Source organism: Microtus pennsylvanicus, chromosome 13 (genome assembly GCF_037038515.1).
Source record: "Microtus pennsylvanicus isolate mMicPen1 chromosome 13, mMicPen1.hap1, whole genome shotgun sequence".
Taxonomy (NCBI): Eukaryota; Metazoa; Chordata; class Mammalia; order Rodentia; family Cricetidae; genus Microtus; species Microtus pennsylvanicus.
Window position 1 is genome coordinate 2,201,352 of NC_134591.1, and position 20,048 is coordinate 2,221,399.

At 45.8% G+C, this 20,048-nt stretch overlaps 1 protein-coding gene across 3 annotated transcripts in view; it reads left to right on the forward strand.

The window, feature by feature from the left end:
- The first annotated feature begins 1,476 nt into the window (after positions 1–1,476).
- The window catches only part of Znf618 (zinc finger protein 618), a 182,201-nt gene continuing 163,629 nt past the window's right edge, over positions 1,477–20,048 (forward strand). The window contains exon 1 of one of the 3 annotated variants that reach the window (XM_075945576.1): positions 1,477–1,608. In XM_075945576.1, the coding sequence (XP_075801691.1) occupies positions 1,576–1,608 (33 nt within the window). In that variant the 5' untranslated portion in view covers positions 1,477–1,575. The remainder of the gene's footprint in view (positions 1,609–20,048) is intronic. The other 2 variants (XM_075945574.1, XM_075945575.1) reach the window with 2 other exon arrangements.

Genomic DNA, 20,048 nt, shown 5'->3' on the forward strand with positions numbered 1-20,048 from the left:
GACTTCAAGGTTTCCAGAAGTTACTAGAAGATTCCTTTTAACTTCTTATATGAGTATTTGCCGTTCAGGGAGTGAGAAGTGGGTGTCTTCACCCTGTTTCTTCCACGGAGGGTAGAATTCCCACAGTGTGTGTGTGTGTGTGTGTGTGTGTGTGTGTGTGTGTGTGTGTGGTGGGGAAGTGGTTCTAAGGGGACAATTCTCGAGCTCTTCCTGTCTAGGGGAGTCTGCTTTTTAAACATGAAAATCCCTACACATGTCTCCTTAAGGTGGAGTCAGGAAAAGCAACCGTTTACAACCCTTAATTTCTACACATGTGTGTGTGTGTGTGTGTGTGCACACAAAACACAAAACCAAAAAAATCAAAATCAAACCAACCAGCCAAACAAAAACATACCCCTATTGTTTTCTCAAGGGAAGGGGGTAAGGAATGTGTTGGTTCCTTTCTCATCTGATAAATGGCGATTCTTCAACTTTTAATTCTAGCACTCACCCAGTTGTGGGAAAGAATCTAGGGCTTTCTCTACATAGGCCAGGCCTTTCTGTTTTATTATTTTAAAATCTATTTTGGGGAGTGGGAGGACAAAAACAAAACACAACAACTCTCTTAAATCTTCCTAAGTCATAAGGAGGAAACTCCTAAAGAAAGAAAAAGTTTGTATTTTTGTATTTTAGGATTTTTCAAAAAACCAACCACTTCACCTTTCAGTTAAAGTAAGGAAGGGCCTTTATTCAAAATTTTCTTTTTTTAAATTGGAGGAGGGGCTGACCCTTGTTCAACCTTCAACCTCTCTTTTTACCATAGGGCCAGTTTCTGAGCTTTTTTTTTTTTAATGATTTTAAGTTTTTTGGCAGAGGAGGGTAAAAGAGTCCTTCACTGCCATTACACAGAAGAGAGGCTCCCCAAATAGTAAATTAAAAATCAGACTTGCTGGGGGAAGGGAGAGACCCCCTGGCCCTCAGTTCTCAAATTTATGGGGAGGGGGTAAGGAAAGCCTGGGCTATCCGAATATTCCCAGGAAGCCTCCCAATTGCGCTCTTCGAAACTTTTATTTTAAAATTCAATCTGATTTTGGGGAGTGGGGGTTCTGGGGAGGGGAGAGGCGTTCCCATTAACCCCTTCTGTCCCAACAGAGGCCGCTCCCCAAAACTTTTCGGTGCCCCCACCCCCGCCCCACGCGAGCAGATGCCCCGCGCACGGGGCTGGCGCGGGAAAGTTTGGGGGGCCAGCGGCGGCGCGGGGGCCCGGCGGCTTTGTGTGCGGCGCGGGGCGGCGCGGAGGCCGGCGGCGGAGGCCGAGGAGAGGCTGGGGGCCGGCGGCTGCTCGGAGGCCAGCGGGGGCGGTGCGGGGCGCGGCGCGGCGGGCGCGGGCCGGCGGGGCGATCTGCGGTCCCCGCGGCTGTCCCCCCCCCCACGGCGCCCCCGGCCCCCGCCCCCCGGCCCGCGCGGGGCGGGCGGAGGAGGGAGCGGCGGCGGCGGAGGCGGCGGCGGCAGTGGTGGCAGCGGCATTGTGCGCGCGGCGCAGCCCGGCCCGGGAGGAGCAGGACGCGCCGGGGCCGCCTCCTCCCGCACGGACAGATGAGCCAGCCGGGCGGCGCGGCGGCTCCGCAGGTAACGCGGGACCGGGGCCGGGGCGGGGGCCGCGGCAGCCCCGCAGCTTGTCGAGCGCGGGCGCCGGCTGGGGGCTCGGGAGCGGGGCCGGGCGGCCGGGGTGCGGGAGCGGCCCCCCTGGGGCGCTGCGGGGCGCGGGCGGCGCGGGGGCGGCGGCCGGGGCTGACGGGGACCCAGCACCGGGCGCCCCCCGTAGCCCCCTGCTCGGACCGGAGCCCAGAAACAAAGCGGCGAGAGCACGGAGCAGCCATTGCAGTTTGGACAATTCAGATTTTGCGAAAATGCAACCTTCTTCCAGCTCTCCCCCTCCCCCGAAATTTGCAATTTTCCCCTGACCCGCTCTGCTCTCAGGGTCCCTGGCGACTCCCCGCTTCCACCACAGGAGAGCTTTCCTTCCAGGCCCCCATCTTTGCAACAATCTTTTTTTTTAAAGGCCATATTTCCTTCTCTCAATTTTTTTTTTCTAATTTTTCTTCAAACGGTAGTTTTTTTCCCATTAAAACGACGCCACCTAGAGGATACTATTTTGTAAATAATAAAAAAAGAAATTAAAATTGAAAAGAAATATTTTTTATTTCTTATTTTTTTCAAAGTTTCCTCTACAAGGCAGTAGAGGGGGGAAAAGATTCTTTTTCTCTCTCTCTTTTGCAATGAAAATTTTCACTTTGATCATTGAAGGAACATGGAGAAAATTTTTATTTCTGAAGCCAAATCCAGATAATATGTAAATGAAAATTAAGCTGGAATTTGAATGAATTCAATTCTTGAAGTGGAGAAAGCAGAAATACTCCCTAAAAGCAAAGACAGTTTAGGAACCCAAGTCATTTTAGTTTGAGGGGGGAAAAAAACTACCTGGAATGGGGAAAGGAGGGAGATAGTTCAGTTTGGGAAAAGCAGGGAGAATTGGCTTTTTGAAGCAATTAGAAATTGTGTTTCATTGTATTTGTGCCTTGTTTTGTTCCGTCGACAAAAATGACTGATTTTACCTTTTGTCAGTCTTCAAAGTTTTTCCATTTCCAAGAAAGAAGCATTTAGAAGAGAAAATGATCCTAAAATGTTGGCCTTGGACACACCCAAGAATTGTAGCTTGATTTTTTTTCATTTACATTTTACTGCTTTTAACTCCTAAGAGTCTAAGAAAAACAGAAACTGGAAAAGTTAGAGTGAAATCCTGCCTGCCTTTTTTCTGGTTTTTGTTAGTGTGTGTGTGTGTGTGTGTGTGTGTGTGTGTGTGTGTGTTTTGCTTTGATGGAATAATTACAGCTGTTTCCTGATTTTGTTTGCTGCAAGGTCTAAGCATTTCTTGTTTTGTTTTTTTATCTAGAAAATGTCAGGGACCTTTTCTTGAGCAATATTCAGTGGGGAAAAATGTCAATTTATATATTGTACGAACTGAGTAGCCCACAGATTTATCGGAGAGGCCGCCATTAAAATAAGATATGCATAATTAACATTATTATGAAAAACTAACAGTGGATTCACAGAAACCCATTTTTTATGACACGCAAGTGACTCAATTGATGAAGATAAGGATTAAACAAATCCTTGTTAAAGAGAATTTCTCCTTCTTAATCGTGTTCATTTTCCCTACTAGAATATTATTATTATTTTAAAATTTGTATTGGCTTCAGGTTTCTTTGTGATGTGGATTTGGATAGTTTATTAATATTTTGTATTTTTCATATTTTTTATTACCTTCAAAGGAGAAGAAATTCATTAGCCTTGATCATTTAGAGTGTGTGTGTATGTGTGTGTGTGTGTGTGTGTGTGTGTGTGTTGGGGGGTAACAAAAAACACCACAAATTTTACTGACCCAGCAAGAAAAAAAGATGAAAGAGAATGGCAAAGAGATGAAAATTCTGATTTGTATCCATCTTCCCTGGGAAACACACTTTACTGAAGAAATAGGCTAAAACACCAACTCAGCTATTTCTAGCAGCAAAATTTATTATTTTCTTTGAAAGAAAAACTAATGAGAATACACACAAAAGCCGAACCAGAGATGCTTGCCTTTGGAATGTGAAGTCATTTTACAAACAGGATTTTATGTGGAGATTTGGGCCTCAAGATGAATCAATGGAGGTGAAACAAAAAAGAAAAAAATTCAAATGACAAATATTGACTGGATTGAAAACTAAGATCTCTGCTCTGAGGCGGAGGGAATTGTGATAAATTAAATTAGAGCCTGATCGGATTGCTGAGATTTTGTTTTTTGAGAAAAAAAAAATAGAAGTTCAAAATTTTCAGTCCAAAAGGCGTATGTTGGTAGCAATTGGGGGGATCATGTAGGACCTGAAGTGGGAGCTGGGGCGGGTTACCTGGGGCGGGGATGGACCGCCCTGGACCCAGGATCAATAGCCAGCGAGTCTTGTTGACCTGGCAGCCCTAGTCCAGGCCTGGTCAACCTTGTCTTATGGTGATCAGGCTTCCGAAGGGCTCCTAATTCTGTGACAGGAATAAATGGATTTAACAGTGGAACAGTTTTGACAGTCCCATCACCGCCATTGCATTTTAATTTTTTTAATTTTAATTTATGTTTTATTTTTGTCACAAAATCCTTCAAGGCTGACTGGCCACATTCTGACATATTTGGAATGAGTTTTTTTTTCGCCCCCATTAAGTAGCATAGTTAAAATCATATTTTTTCATTGAATTATTTAGGACAGTGTCTTTATAGTCAAGGAATATATAATCTCAGGAGTTCTGGAAGCCTTGTAAGGTCATGAGCTCAAGTTTAGCAGGGCTGGAGGGAGACTGAAGTCGGGACAGTTGGATGGTAAGGGCATCGGAGGAAAAGTCCGGGCTGAAGATAACAGGTTATCTCTAGTGCAAAGGAATGAGAATCTTTCTGCTCATCCTTTTGTGCAGCCTGCAGTGGGCCAAGCCACTCAGATTCCTGCAGTCCTCTGATGAACATTTTGTTTTGTGTCCTATAGTTATGGTTTACAGCCAGAACTACAAAGCATTTGCTCTGTAGACCTCCCCTACAGAACTGGTCATTCTCATTATGTTCCCTGTGAAGGAAATAGAAAAAAAAAAAAAAAAGAGGGGCAAGCTGGTCCTCGTGGGGGCGGGGTTAGCATTCTTTTGTTTCTCTTGGTGTCACTGAGGTGTGAGCTGACCTGGGCCTCATCTCTCTGCTTCTACTCTCTCAGATGATGTGTGGCCACAAATGTATATAGGAGCTATTTTTATTAGTTCATGACTGCTTATCATGCTCATATAATATTGGCCAAAAGATTTGGCAAGTTTGACTTGTGGGGTGGTGTTGTGATGATGGCCTGGGTTATTTTGGTGAAAGATAATTTATACTCCCTCTTACAGTGGAGAGTCTTATTACTTAATGTTTTGCTTTTCTGCCTAAGGAGATTTTTTTCTAATAAGGTTTGAAATTTCAAGGACTAGATTTATAGTTTGACTTGGACCAAACTAGGAAGAACAGCTTCCTTATACTTTGAGCTGTGCACAAGGCTTGCTTTTGCAGAACGACAAAAGATCAGCTGAGTCTAGAAGACACGCGGCCTGTGGCTTGTGCCATTTGGGAACGGTTGTGAACTGTCCCAAGGTCAGGCACAGTTTCTTCCCTACCTTTGCCTCAGCCCTTGGTCTGCTGTCTCCACTGACCTCAGAATCCTTCTTCTTCGTGGGTGATGAGAACTTTCTCGTCCATTTGACTGGGTATAGACAGTCTGGCTTTTCATGGGTGTAGGGAATTCTCAGTACTTTCACTCTGTAGACTTTCATGACAGTTTGTGTCTCCTTTGCGGTTCCGGGAAGTGGCTTTGTAGGTTACTCAGGGCTAGCTCTCCCAAAGCCTTGATGGTGGCCTTGGACAAATCACTTCTTCCTGTAGAGCTGGGCTTGTGAGGCGAGCACAGTAATCCAGTTACATGATGGGGTGTCTTGCTTTGGAGCCTCTCCTGGAACTCACTCTTGTAGACCAGGCTGGCCGTGAACTCACAGAGATCCACCTGCCTCTGCCTCCCGAGTGCTGGGATTAAAGGTGTGTGCTACCATTGCCCGGCTCCTGATTCTGACTCTTATGGAGTTAGCTGTAACTGCTTGATCATAGTGTAGAGAAAGCTGCTGAGGCCACATCTGGACTCCCATATTCTGGAGACAGAGGTGCGGTGGCCTAATGGCATGCATAGCTCTGAATGACTAGATCTGTGGGAGAGTTGTAGAGTCCCTTGGTAAAGCAGTCCGCGTTAGAGAAGGGAAGAACTGGGACAGAACATTGAGCGACTTCATGCAGTGTACAGGCAGCGTCTCCTGAAACAGACTCACACGAGAGGATGTCTGCGTGTGACAGGAAGTACATTTCTGCCCTGGGTCCTAGGAAGAGCCCATCCGAAGGTGTTGAACTAGATGGACTCCCTTTAGAGTAGCTGCCCTGGGCCACCTGCTTTGTTCCTGTTTGAATGGCTTTTCAGCCACCTGTGAGTTCTTGGCTGTGGACATCAGGAGGCACATCCCAGCCTGCTGGCCTTGGAGGGACATTTGGGTAGGGGCTGTGTCCTCATGCTGGAGAGGTGATGGGGTGGTGTGGAGCTGTCTGCTGGCTCAGTGGCTCTCATGTTGCTTTCATTTCCTACTTCTTGTAAGTTTTCCAGAGCTCTATTGGGGCTATATTTATGCTTTAATCACTCTGGAAGTTTGTGGTTTTTGGTGTGTGTGTGTGTGTGTGTGTGTGTGTGTGTGTGTGTGTGTGTGTGTGAACGACTTCCTGAATTGCTGCCCTCATCATCTCGTTCTTTAAACATGTAGTTTAAAGTCAGAGTAGTGTGGTCTAACACAAATAGAGTTCAGACCACAAGTTGAAGCCACATATGTCGTTTCGCATTCTTTAGCAATCTATTAAATACTACAAAGAAACAGGTGACATTGATTTAGTAAAATGTGTTTTTAACCCTGAATTTGAACAGCGCCACCATTTTGAGCCACCATCAATATAGAAAGTAATTAATGTGGCAGCAGTGATTGTGGGAGGGAGCATGATATTGGAAATCTGTGAGCACCCCCTCAGTGGTGACTCCCAGCTCTGACTGGCAGCCTTGCTTCCTGCGTTAAGTACTGATGTGTGGCCAGTGACCATGGTGGACAGCACAGGGCCAGCCAGACCCACATTCTGTCTGGGTGTTGTTAAGGTTAGCCTCAGAGGGCTAGCAATAGCCTTCAACTCCCGTGGCTTCCTTGCTGGGACTTCCTCCCAATTTGAGCATTTCAGCTTCTTGCGGCAAGTCCATCATGCAGCTCGCCTGTGTCAGAGTGGTCCACACCTCTGTGCTCCCAGCTGAAAATGACAGTAGCTGGGAATGTAGTAGGATGTGACAGGCATGTGTGCAGGTGTGTCTGCCCGTGTACATGTGTGTGGAGTGTGTGTGTGTGTGTGTGTGTGTGTGTGTGTATTTTGAAGCTGAGCCCTGCATGAAGAGGACAGTCATTGGAGTTGGGATTTAAATAAAATGTTGTCTGAAAGAGATATGAAGGGGAGGGGTGTGAGGAGAGGGAGGAACTAAGGGGGTGTCAAAGAAATTCATTTCTTAAGTGAAAAGGCCATCAGGAAGTTACTTCAAGTCAGGTGCTACCTCAGATGTTCAGAAAGCTTCTGATGAAAACATGGGAAGCTAGGACCAGAGTCTGATATCCAGCCTCTCTGTGGAGTCATTTTTTGTTTTGGGGCTACAGCTTCTGTGTGTGGAGAAGGGGGTGGATAGTTACTATGACCTTGAAGGGGACTTCCTGATGAGATGGAGCAGCTGAGGGAGAACACCAGGCCATGTGGGCTCCTTAGAGGGCAGCCAGTGACACTTGATCAAGGGACAAGTGGGTCTCCATTTGGGCAGACTGGGTCTCACTGACACTGCTTAAACCAGGTCATAGGTGAGTAGTATTCTCTCTCTCTCTCTCTCTCTCTCTCTCTCTCTCTCTCTCTCTCTCTCTCTCTCTCTCTCTCTCACACACACACACACACACACACACACACACACACACACACACCTTTTTAGGTGAGGCTTTTTTATCAGTGTTCTCTGTACTCTTGTTCAGGGAAAGTGAGTGTTTCCTGGTCTGGTCCTTTCAAAGCCAGTGGCCTAGTCTTTAAAGAGGTGTCTGGAGTTTCTGCCTTCCTCTCTGTGCCAGAGCAGCTGAGACCCTTGGGAAGGATCCTCTTCGGCAGCTGGAGTTAAGTTTCTCTCCTCGTGCTCCCTCAACTCTGTGGATTGGAGCCTGAGCTGGCCATTTACACATCTGTTTTTCCAGCCAGCTGGAGACTTCCTTAAGGCTAGAGATCATGGCTTATTCATCTTGGGGTCTGGCACAGAGCAGAAGCTCAGTAAATATTTGATGACTTAATTTGGCTTTTGGAAGTAGCTCAGCTGGAATTGAGTCCAGTGAGGAGTGGATGACCAATTTGGTTTTGGCTATTTGGTCCAAACTGGTGTCTTTGTAGGGAGCAGTGTCCTCTTACGATTGGCTCTGAATCGAAACAGTCAAACAGAACCCTCAGCAGGGTAGGGAGTGAGCTTACTTTGACTTTACGTGCCTTGGAGATTTTAAAAATACTTTTGACCACATTACTGCTCCCCCCATTTGTGTGTATGTGTGTATGTGTGTGTTTGTATGTGTACAGATGTGTGCCCTGTGTGTACGTAGAGGCCAGAGGTCTGCGTCAGGTCTCTTTTCCCAGAACTCTCTGCCTTCTTTTTTTGAGTTAGCGTTTGTCCTTGAACCTGGAGCTCACAGTTCAGCCTGAGCCCAGGATTCTCCTGCCTCTAATGCCCCCTCCCCCGGAGGTTCCAAGTGTAAGCTGCTGTTCCTAGCTTTGACGTGGATTTCTGACTGAACTTGGGACTTCGTGCTTGCACAGGGAGCTTTCTACCCCCTAGGGCAGCTCCCCAGTCCTGTCGTACTTCTCCAGGTTGACATCGCTATTCTTAGTTGTTCTTACTGTATTTATTGACTTTTTTGGAGATAGGGTCTCTCACTAAATGAGGAACTCTTGCATTTGGCTAACTTGGCTGGCATGGATCTTTCCTGGGTTACAGGCATGTACCATTACATTTGGCTGTTTTTTCTTGAAAACAACTTGTGTTCTGGGGGTTGAACTCAGGTCTTCATGGGTACTTAGCAAACACCTTACCAACCCAGCCCCAGGATCCAGTATCTCTTTAGTCTGGGTTGGAAGCCAGCGGGAGTCACTTTCTACCTGGTGGAGATGGGAAGACGGTGAGTGGGAAATAGCCAGCACCTCCTGGAAGTGATTCGCCAGCCGTGCGTGTGTTTGCTTGAGAAGAGAGTCCCAGCTACTTGCCAGGGGGCTGTTTGCCGAACATTGGACACAAGGGCCCTCAGACTCCAACTGGCTGTGTGATTTGATACTCAGCCAGCCTCATCTTGGGTTCAGTTCTGTGTTGCAGATGCCAAACTTCAACTAAAATTAATGAGGGAAAACTGAGATTATTGTTTGTTTGCTTAATTTCTTTCTGTTTTATATGAAACTTTATCATTTTCACAGTTTGTGCCCCAGTTCAGCAAGGGGATGGGAGTCTCAGTTTGAGGTTGACCACGTGTCTTCAAGTTCACTTCCACTTCCGTATTCCATGTGTGTGAATGTGTGTGCGTGTGCGTATGTAGGCCCATGTTGCTTTTCCGCCTTGTTTCTTGAGAAGCAAGTGGCATTCCAGGCATATACTCCAATGTGTGGAGTTGTATGTGGGTTCTGGGCATGTGAGCTCAGGCCCTTGTTTGTGTGCACCAAGCACTTGACCCACTGAGCCATCTCCTCAGTGCGCGCATCTTCCTGTTTCTGAGTTAAGGAGGTGCATCCAAGTGCTTCTTACAAATGAGTTGTCTAGCTCCTGGTAGGGTATGCTGTGACCCAAACTCCACTGTAGTCCCTTGCTTTGTCTGGGCTTGAAATCCGTGTTTTCCTAGAAACAGTCTCTGGAATTCTGACCTCAGATCCCTTCTTGCTATGTCTTTGGGCAGGTTGCCGTCTTTTTGCTATGACCTTCTCTAAACGGTGCCAACAACCTATGGTGTTTCCTTCTCTGTGGCTAGAGATGAGCTGTCCTCCCCGTTGCAGAACACCAGTGTGACGTTTTTAAGGACTGATTGGATAGACAGAGCTGAAGGGGCAAGGCTTAGTCCCTGCTCTGCTGCACCACTCGATCATTTGGGGATCTTAACCAGAGCTCTTTTATTTCCTTATCTGAAATGTGGGGATGACAGTATTGATGATGGCGATGCTTATGGTTGTGAGATGTGAGGAAAACCTTTGTAATAGACAAGAAGCTTTATCACCACGGTGCTGCTTTCTGCTTCCTAATTCAGGCACAGTAAAAAGGCAACACACATTCTGCTGCTTCCCTTGCATGTCTGTGGCAGACATTACTAATCAATCATGGCCTTCTTCTGTCCCTTGACTCGATTCAGTGTGCTTCTCAGTCACTTGAGTTTAGCATGAGACATGAGCCAGTTTGTCTTTCCTGACCTAATCATGTTTATCCCGCCCCCGATATACAGAGGAATGGAGGCTGGGGAAGGAAGGTGGAGTGACTTGTCCCTAAACTCAGCAAGATTCAAAATCTCAGATTTTTTCACTCCACAATGAGCGCTTTTCCTGCAATCTGCACATACCCTGTGTTAAAGGGAATTAAAGCTAATTTGGTCTTGAGAAATAGCCAGAGAATCCTGACTCCTCCTTTCCTTGTTATAATTAGACACCCTTGGGGCTGTCATCAGAGCTGGGCTGGATGGCCTGCTTCTCAGCCCAGACCAAGAGACTGATCAGATTTCAAAGGGAGGGTGCTGGGGGGCATGGTTATGGTGGAGAGGGTGTCCCTCCCTCACTGATACAGTACAGATCACAGGGGAATGGCTGGCCCTGGAGATCTGGAATGTGGTGTGACATTCTTGTTTATATACCGAAACAGAGGATGCCTTATACCTTCTGTGTTTTAATTTCTACATCTGGGAAATGGGCTGGTAAGAATACTTCACAAGAAGGAACTAAGATGACATTCTTGAAATGATTTTTTTTAAAGTTTTTTGAAACAGGGTTTCACTGTGTAGCCCTGCCTATCCTGGAACTCACTCTGTAGACCAGGCTGGCCTCAAATTCACAAGGGTCCGCGTGCCTCTGTCTCCCGAGTCTGCTGTGATTAAAGGCGTGGGCTTTGGTGTGCCTCTTAACATCTGAGAGTCCGAGGTACTCAGACGCTGCAAGGGTGTGGAGGAATGCACTGGTGATGACTCTGTTCTGATCTTAACCAGGGAGGGAGGGAGAACGAGGTGAAGATGGTATTGAGTTGACAGAAAATGATATAAATATTTTGGTTGACAAAGCAGAATGGAGCCTCATATGAGCTAGAGAGGATCAGTGGAGGCGGGTGATGCCAGGCTCCTGTGGGCTGTGGACACACAGTAGCATCACTGTGAAGGGAATGGGTACCAGCCCTGGGCCTGGACAAGGCCAGGGAGGAGTGAAGCCTGGCAGGTCCTCTGTGGGTAAGGGTGGCCTTTGGCCAGTCCCTGGCTTTCAGCTCATCCTGTCCTAAGTCAGAAACTGTTCTGGCTTCATGTTCTGGATGTTATTATCCGAGACAGCTCTCGCCTGAGGAGCTGGCCACACATCTTTCAGCTCTGAGCCCTGGTGTACAAATCCCCTTCTGCCCCAGTGTTTTTCTAGAAAACCAGAGGAGTGAGGGCGGGGATTTTTTGTTGGATACATTTTGTGAGGAATTTGTGTTTGGCTTTATTTTGAGCTCAGAGTTCTGTGAGCCAGCGTGATGTAAGCAGGACTCTTGGAATGGTCAGAGAGAAGACATGAAGACATAGTTGGATAGTGGGAATTTTTTTTCTTTGAATTTCATCACTTGGGAGAAATAACGATCAAACTTTAAGTGTGTTTATGTGGGGTTTCTTCCAGTAGATGCTGGGAAAACAGAGACTGAAAATGATTCAAAACAAAACTGAAACTGATTTGGAATGAGGCCCGGGGAGGGAAACTTCCCTGGGTGCCATTAGTGTTAGGTGGAGTTTGCTGTGCATCTGCCTCCTTTCTGAGTCTATACCAGGACAGCTCACGATGATGGTCTGAGCTCCTGCCATCTAGTGTATTCTAAAAACCTCCAACTGACATGTGGCTAGTAGATCCACATCAGTTTTAAAGACTTGTGAGAAAAAGTTCAACTGATGTCACTTAAAGCGAGTAACATTGGTGACAGGTTGAGACAATTTTCTACATTGGTTTAATTAAGATATACTCTTAAGGTTAATTCTCCGTTCTCCTTTCAGTTTACTTATTTATATCTGTACTTGTGTGTGTGTGTGTGTGAGGGGGAGGGAGGGAGACACACGCACATAAAGAGCAGAGATCAGCTCTAGGTATCTGCAGGCCCTGTCCATCCTCTGATTTGAGAGGAGATCCTTCTTCGCGATGTGCAGCTCACCAGTCAGGCTAGGCTGGCTAGGCAGTGAGCCTGAGGATCTTCTGGATCCATCTTCTAGTGCTGGGATTACAGGCTGATACCCCCACACTTGACTTTTTCTGTGGGTGCTGGGAGGTAAACTCAAGACCTTGTACAGCAAACACTTTACTGGGTGAGACCCCTCCCTGCCTTCACTTTTTTTCTTTCTTTTCTTTTCTTTTTTTTTTTTTTGGAAAAGTAATGTAGCTGCTAGGGTCCTTGAAATGACCCCTGTGGCTCAGATTACATTTCTACTGGTTAGTGTTGACCCAAGTCACCTATTTCCACTCCCTCCGTGCTTGAGAAGTAAAACCTGAGAGAGTGGGAGCGAGCCTTACCTAGGGTTGTCACATAGCAGCTTTCTGAGTGAGCCGGACAGCGTTCAGGACTCCAGTCCTGGTGGAGACTAAAGATGATGTGGGTGGTGATGTAGAGGTAAAACTGAGTGGGAAACAGATCAGGCCCTGGGAACTTTGCAGAGTGCTGTGCTTACAGAAAGCAAGAAATTATAGACAGAAGTTTCTGTCCCACCTGGTCCTGCAGCCATTCAGCCCCCAAAGAAACACACCTATACTAATTACAAACTGTTTGATCTGTTAGCTCAGGCTTATTACTAATTAGCTCTTAAAACTTCAGTCAACCCATAATTCTTATCTTACCATGTGACTTGGTACCTTTTCTCAGTAAGGCATTCTTATCTTGCTTCCTCTGTGTCTGGCTGACAACTATGTCTCTGCCTTTTCTCTTCCCAGAATCCTTCTAGTCTGGTCACCCTCCCTATACTTCCTGCCTGAGTACTGGTCAATCATCATTTTTTGTTTTTTTTTTAAATTATTTTTTATTGATATTTATTGAGCTCTACATTTTTCTCTGCTCCCTTCCTGCCTCTTACCTCCCCACTTCAACCCTCCCCCAAGATCCCCATGCTCCCAATTTACTCAGGAGCTCTTGTCTTTTTCTACTTTCTACTTCCCATGTAGATTAGATCTCTTAGTGTCCTAATTGTTGTCTAGGTTTTCTGGGATTGTGCTTTGTAGGCTTGCTTTCTTTGCTTTATGTTTAAAAACCACCTATGAGTGAATACGTGTGATAATTGTCTTTCTGTGTCTGGGTTACCTCACTCAAAATAATGTTTTCTAGCTCCATCCATTTTCCTGCGAAATTCAAGATGTTGTTGTATTTTTCTGCTGTGTATACTCCATTGTGGAAATGTGCCACATTTTCCTTATTCATTCTTTAGTCAAGGGGCATTTAGGTTGTTTCCAGGTTCTGGCTATGATAAACAAAGCTGCTATGAACATAGGTGAGCACATGTCCTTGTGGCATGATTGAGCATCCTTTGGATATATACCCAAAAGTGGTATTACTGGGTCTTGAGGAAGGTTGTTTCCGAATTTTCTGAGAAATCGCCACACTGACATCCAAAGGGGTTGTACCAGCTTGCATTCCCACAAGCAATGCAGAGGTGTTTCCTTTATTACCCCACAACCTCTCCAGCATAAGTTGTCATCAGTGTTTTTGATCTTGGCCATTCTTATAGGTGTAAGATGGAATATCAGAGTTGTTTTGATTTGCATTTCCCTGATGACTAATGATGTTGAACATTTCTTTAAGTGTCTTTCAGCCATTTTAGATTCCTCTGTTGAGAGTTCTCTGTTTAGGTCTGTACTCCATTTTTTAAAATTGGATTATCTGTTCTTTTGGTGTCCAATTTCTTGAGTTCTTTGTATATTGTAGAGATCAGACCTCTGTCTGATGTGGGGTTAGTGAAGATCTTTTCCCATTCTGTAGGCTGTTGTTTTGTCTTATTGACCGTGTCCTTTACTTTATAGAAGCTTTTCAGTTTCAGGTGGTTCCATTTATTAATGTTTCTCTCAGTGTCTGTGCTGCTGGGGTTATATTTTGGAGGTGGTTCCCTATGCCAATGCGTTCAAGTGCACTTCCCACTTTCTCTTCTATGAGGTTCAGTGTGGCTGGCTTTATGATGAGGTCTTTGATCCATTTGGACTTGAGTTTTGTTCATGGTGATAGGTATGGGTCTATTTTCATTCTTCTACATGTTGATATTCAGTTATGCCAGCACCACTTGTTAAATATGCTTTCTTTTTTCCATTTGATATTTTTTGCTTCTTTGTCAAAAATCAGGTGTTCGAAGATGTATGGATTGATATCTGGGTCTTATGTTCGGTTCCATTGGTCCTCCTGTCTGTTTTCATTCTAATACCAGGCTGTTTTCAGTACTGTAGCTCTGTAGTAGAGTTTGAAGTCAGGGGTTGTGGTGCCTCCAGAAGTTTTTTTTATTGTACAGGATTGTTTTGGCTATCCTGGATTTTTGGCTTTTCCATATGAAGTTTAGTACCATTCTTTTGAGGTCTTTGAAGAATTTTGCTGGGATTTTGATGGGCATTGCGTTGAATCTGTCCAATCATTATTTTATTAAACCAATATGAATGACAAATCTTTACAGTGGACAAGAGTATTATACCACAGCAAGAAATAGATTGGTAATTTAGAGGGAAGAGTTAATGTCTCATTCTGCTTACCAAGGCTTCTAAACATCTGCCAAGAATTTTGAAGAAAGTAAAAACTATAGGACAGCAGAAACCAGTCTAGAAGATACCTGTTCCCTACCCTCATCTTCACTGTTTTCTAGTTTCTCTCTCTGTCAGTTATGGCAAAACATAGTCTTTGAGCTGGAACTGGGGTCTTTGTGTGGGCATGTTCCAAGTGGGCACGGAGACCCAGCTATACTGGGGTGCTCTGGGCTTTGACACCTAGGGGTTGGAACTGGAAGCCATTCTTTCATTGAGTCTGGTTTGTTCCATCACTGCTGGGAAAGCAGGGCTTCTAGGAGACGGAGAGTAAATGGTGCTTCAGTGGGCAAAGCAGGCTGGTCCTGAGTCCTGGCGGGGAACGAGAGCCAGAAGCGCAGTAGCTAACTTTCCACGCTGGATTCTGGCTCTGAGTGTTATGAAAGTTGAAGCCAAGTGTTGGAAATTGAGTGGTGGTTTTGTTTCTAATTGGGATCTCTGTCAAAAGTTTGCAGGGCTGCATTCATATTTATCTTACTTTACTTTTGCAAAATGGATTTTTTTCCCTTGAATTATTTTTGCCACTGCACATTGGCTGAGTGTGTTATACGTCCGGCACTGGGCTAAGCAGTTAACATCTGTCATCTCATTTCGTGCAGTCATCCATGTGTTTCTTGAGGGACACACACTCACATGTATGTGTGCGTGCGTGTCTGTGTGGATATGTGTGTAGACTCCCTGGGGTCTGCCTGTCACCATCCCGAAACCCCGGTATTGGGGCTTCAGGTGCATGCCCTGTACCTGTCTTTTCCCTGGGTGATGAGGATTTGAACTTGGGTCTTCATGCTTGTCCAGCAGGACTTTTACCCATTTAGCCACCCCCTGCTCCAGCCCCTATTTACTTAGGATTTTCAATGTGAGTCTGTTGCGGTTGGAGATGAAGGGAGGTACCAAGGTCACACAGGTGGCTTCAGTGGCAGTTCAGTTGGATTCAAGCTCTGGTGGACGCAGAATCCAGGCCGTCTGAGCTGTGAGCTCTTGTTCTGTTATACAGCCAGGGAAAGTGCAGTGGTGCACACAGTGTGTGGAGCTGTCGGCCGGGCTGGACTTGAGCTCTGCCCTTTGCCTTGGCTGTGGTGTGGGGAAGCTGGGCTCCCCATTCTGTTCAGGCTCAGGATTCCCTGGCTTTTATTCCCCAGACCCTCACGAGCCTCTGCGGGCCAGCGGGTGTGTTCTGTGTGCACACAAAGCCTCTAATACGGCGTTTGAAAACAGTCGCAGGTTTACCCTAATTAATTACATTTGACATACTTGGAACCGGGGCCTCCTGGTTGCAGAATGCAAATTTCTACCCAGACAGATGTAAGGTACACTTACAGCCAAGAGCTCTGCTGCGTCCCAGCCAGGCTTGGCAGTGTCGCTCATGCTCCTCATGGGACAGCACCAGACAGTGAGAAGTGGAGTCAAGACTCCACCCGAGGGATGCCAGGAGCCCACAGGCAGTGGGAAGAGAAATAGCCACGGGTTTTAGGTCTCCAGTCTGGGGGAATCGTTGCCCTTCGTATGCTGTACAATGAGAGCTTTGACTGGATGTTCTCAGAAGGTATGTGCTGCTCAGTTGTTCAGGGAAAGGAAGGCAATTAGAGAAGTAAGGTTTCTTTTTAGAAGAGAAAGCCTGAAGTTTGGACATACAACTATTGAGATGAGGGAGGCAGGAGACTGTAGAACAAACAGTTCTGAAAGGCGGGATACCTGATGGAGGTGCTGCCACTTGCAGGGCTCCGGCTGCAGAGCCACAGCTGCGTCTGTGCTGCCTCTTGTGCGCGCACTCACCTCCCAGCCTGTACTGGGTATGATGGCGCCCTTAAACTTAGTGACTTAACACAGCAACAGCCACTCTCCTGGTCTCTGTGGGCTGGTGATTGGGAATGGTCCCAGTGAGTTCTGACTCAGGGTGTCTCTGTGGTCTCATCACACGGTGGCTGGGGCTGAAGTCATCTTAAAGGCTTCTGTGCACATTGTTGCCAGGAGTTGGAAGACTCAGATGACTGATGTGGCTTCATAGATGATGGTCTGAAAGGACAAGGACCCTGTCCCTGTGTAAGAGGGAGAGTAGGTGGGTGAGTTAGCATCTTTTATGACCCCATACTCCTGTAGCACACTTTGCCATGACACTTCATTGATGGAGGTGGTTCCAGAGGTGTGCCCTTGTTAACACTAAGGAGGAACCCAAACATGTCATTCAGTTTGTAGGGTGGGAGATAGATTGATGTGGCTATCTTGGGAGAATGTAGGTAGCTGTTCTAGTTACCCACCAATCAGTCTGTCTGTCTCAGTCCATCTCCAGAACCACCCATCTATGCATCCAGTTCTTGCATCCTTTAGAGACCTGTCGTTCTGTCTCGCCATCCACTCGTCTGGTCATCCATCCACCTATTCATCCATCCATCATCCATCCATCCATCCATCATCCATCCACTCATCTGGTCATCCATTCATCCATCCATCATCATCCATCCACCTATTCATCCATCCATCTATCCACTCATCTGGTCATCCATCCATCATCCATCCATCCATCCATCCATCCACTCATCTGGTCATCCATTCATCCATCCATCATCCATCCATCCATCTATTCATCCATCCATCTATCCATTCATCTGGTCATCCATTCATCCATCCATCATCCATCCATCCATCCATCCATCCATCCATCCATCCATCCATCCATCCGCTTATCTGGTCATCCATCCATCCGCTTATCTGGTCATCCATCCATCCATCCATCCATCCATCCATCCATCCACTCATCTGGTCATCCATCCACCCACCCACCCATCCACATCCATTTATCCATCCTGTTCAACACATCTTGAACACCTGATATGAGCCAGGTGCGACTACAGGAACATTCAACAATGAGCTCAAAGGGCAAAGAGACAGGATTAATTGAGAACTTCCTCAATATTAGCCTTTTATCCTCAAAGTGTTTTTGCAACATAGTACCATATTTATTTTCATACCGACGAGCCAGTGAATGCAATGGCTAGTTGACCTGCCCAAGCTCAAACCAATTTGCGTCAGGGCCAGATTCAAACCTGGGACTTCCTGATCACACTGTCTCCAGCTCCCTCCATGGATGAGGCAGGCTCCAGTTTGCTCTCTAAGTGTGAAATGTCTTTCCAGAGTTCTTTCCTCATTCCTGGCTTTTTTAGATTTTTCCTAAGTGAAAATAGGTTTATTTTTTCTAACTATAAAAATAACACATTCATTACAAAAACATTCACGCAGTCCTGAAAAGTAGGAAGATTAGTCTTAAAAAAAAATCACCTGAATTCTGAGATAACCACTGTTCACATTTTGATGAACGTTACTCAAGTCATCTCTACATATTTAAGTATTTGTGATTACAGTTTTGCACAAATGGGATTATATTTTGCATGCTGTTCTATGGCTGGCTTGTGATTGCTATCATCTGTGAATGCAAACATTTTTAACTGGGCTGTACCTCCACCATCAGATGCACCCCAATTCCATGTCTTTCTGGATTTTGGCGGCCTCTCATTTTCATTGTTATATTTGCACAGTGAGATAAGTCTTCATACATGTCGCTGCTTCTTTGTTGATCTCCTGACCCCTGCTCTGAGAAGCTGGTGCTAGGCTAGCTATAGACGATCATGTGTGTGAAGACAGACTTGGCTTCACCGTGTCTCCTCCTCCCCCACCAGGGGCTTCTTGTTCCTGGTGTTTATCTGACACATCACTCGACTGTATTGCCAATCATTAAATGTTTTTTTTTTAAGATTTTTATATTTATGGGCCCATGTGTGCAGGAGAGGGGTGCATTGCTATGGTGTGTGTGTAGTGTCAGGACAGCTTGTGGGAATCAGTTCTCTCCTTCCCCCACTCGGATCCAGGGGATTCAACTCAGGCCTTCAGGCTTGGCATTGCCAGTCCTCCCTTCAGATTTGTTGTTGCTGATTTTGCTTTGTGAGCTAGGGTTTCCATAAGTAGCTGCGCCAGCTTCACACTCAGAATCCTCCCACCGTAGTTCCCTGAGTGCCTGGATTCTAGGTGCGTGTCACAGTGATGCCCCTCCCCCCCCAGCTCTTTGGATTTAGAGCTATAGTTTTGTTATTTATGTTCTAGTTATTATTTTTTAGAACACTTTTTGTTACTTAGCACTGGTGGTGACTAAATAAAATGTTTAACTTTAAAAAATATTCATATTTTTTAGTCTTAAATTTTGTTTTTTCTCTTTTTTGCATCTGCTTAGACATCTTTGCATTAGGAATTTATAGAGAAACAGCAAGCTGTGGGAGGGCAGGAGAGATCTGCAAATCATTCTTGATACGCAGTCAGTATTCAAGCTGTAGATGACGCGGCGGCCACAGGACCGTAGCCGAGTCTGGTGGCACGAATGTAACCCCAGCACTTGGGTGCATGCGGAGGATCGGGAAGACCAGCCTGGGCTACATGAAACCCTGTCTGAAAACGGATGAGGGGGAGGAGGAAATCCCATAAAAATCAAACCACAAAAGGTGATCAAAAGTCAGCAGCAACAACAAAATAACTCCGCTGCCAACTGGGAAGGGATTCAAGTGGAGACATCCCAACAGAAGAGACAGAGTTGGCAACAAGCATGTGACATGTTGACACACTGCTCAGTGGCACCAGTCTGGGGAGATGCAGTTCAAACCCACGTAAGAGGGAGACATGGCGGGCGGGAGGGAGAGACTGTATGAACAAGTGTCGGCAAGAGTCTGGAGAAATTGGAGCCTGACTGTCCATGTAGATGTCGTGAGCTCTCATATAAATGAAACACAGACTCATCCTACAGTGCCTGCAGTGCAGCCGTCCACGTGCACACAGTCCAAAGCTTTAAGCAGAAGAGAAACTATATGGCGTATCTGCACAACGGAGTATTATTCAGCCTTCAAAGGAAGATCTTACCACACAGCGATGTGATTGAAGCTTGAAGTCAGAAAAGACAGCCATCTGTAGGGTCCACTTATGTGAGTGTTTAGAATCAAACTCAGAAATGCAAAGGAAAGCGTGTGCCATCAGCTGGAGGAAAGGAAGGGGGAGTTGGTTCATGGGTGCAGAGATTTCCATTGGAGAACCCCTGAGTTAGTTACACAGAAGTGGGAATAAACTTAACCTTATTGAACTGTCGTGTTAAGATGGTTAATATAGTAAAAGAGACAAGTCAAATATTTACATAACCTGACAAATCCAACAGAATCAGAAAGCAGAGAAATAAAAAGGTGGTCCTAAATCTATCCCCCTCCCTCATATTCACCGTGAAAACATCAGGACATTTTCTTCTAGGTATTTATAAGAATATTTCTTATTATCTAAGTCATAATTTATTAGAATTTTGCTTCTATATTGCCTTACTGATTTTCAGGAAGAGGCACTATTTGTAGAAGAG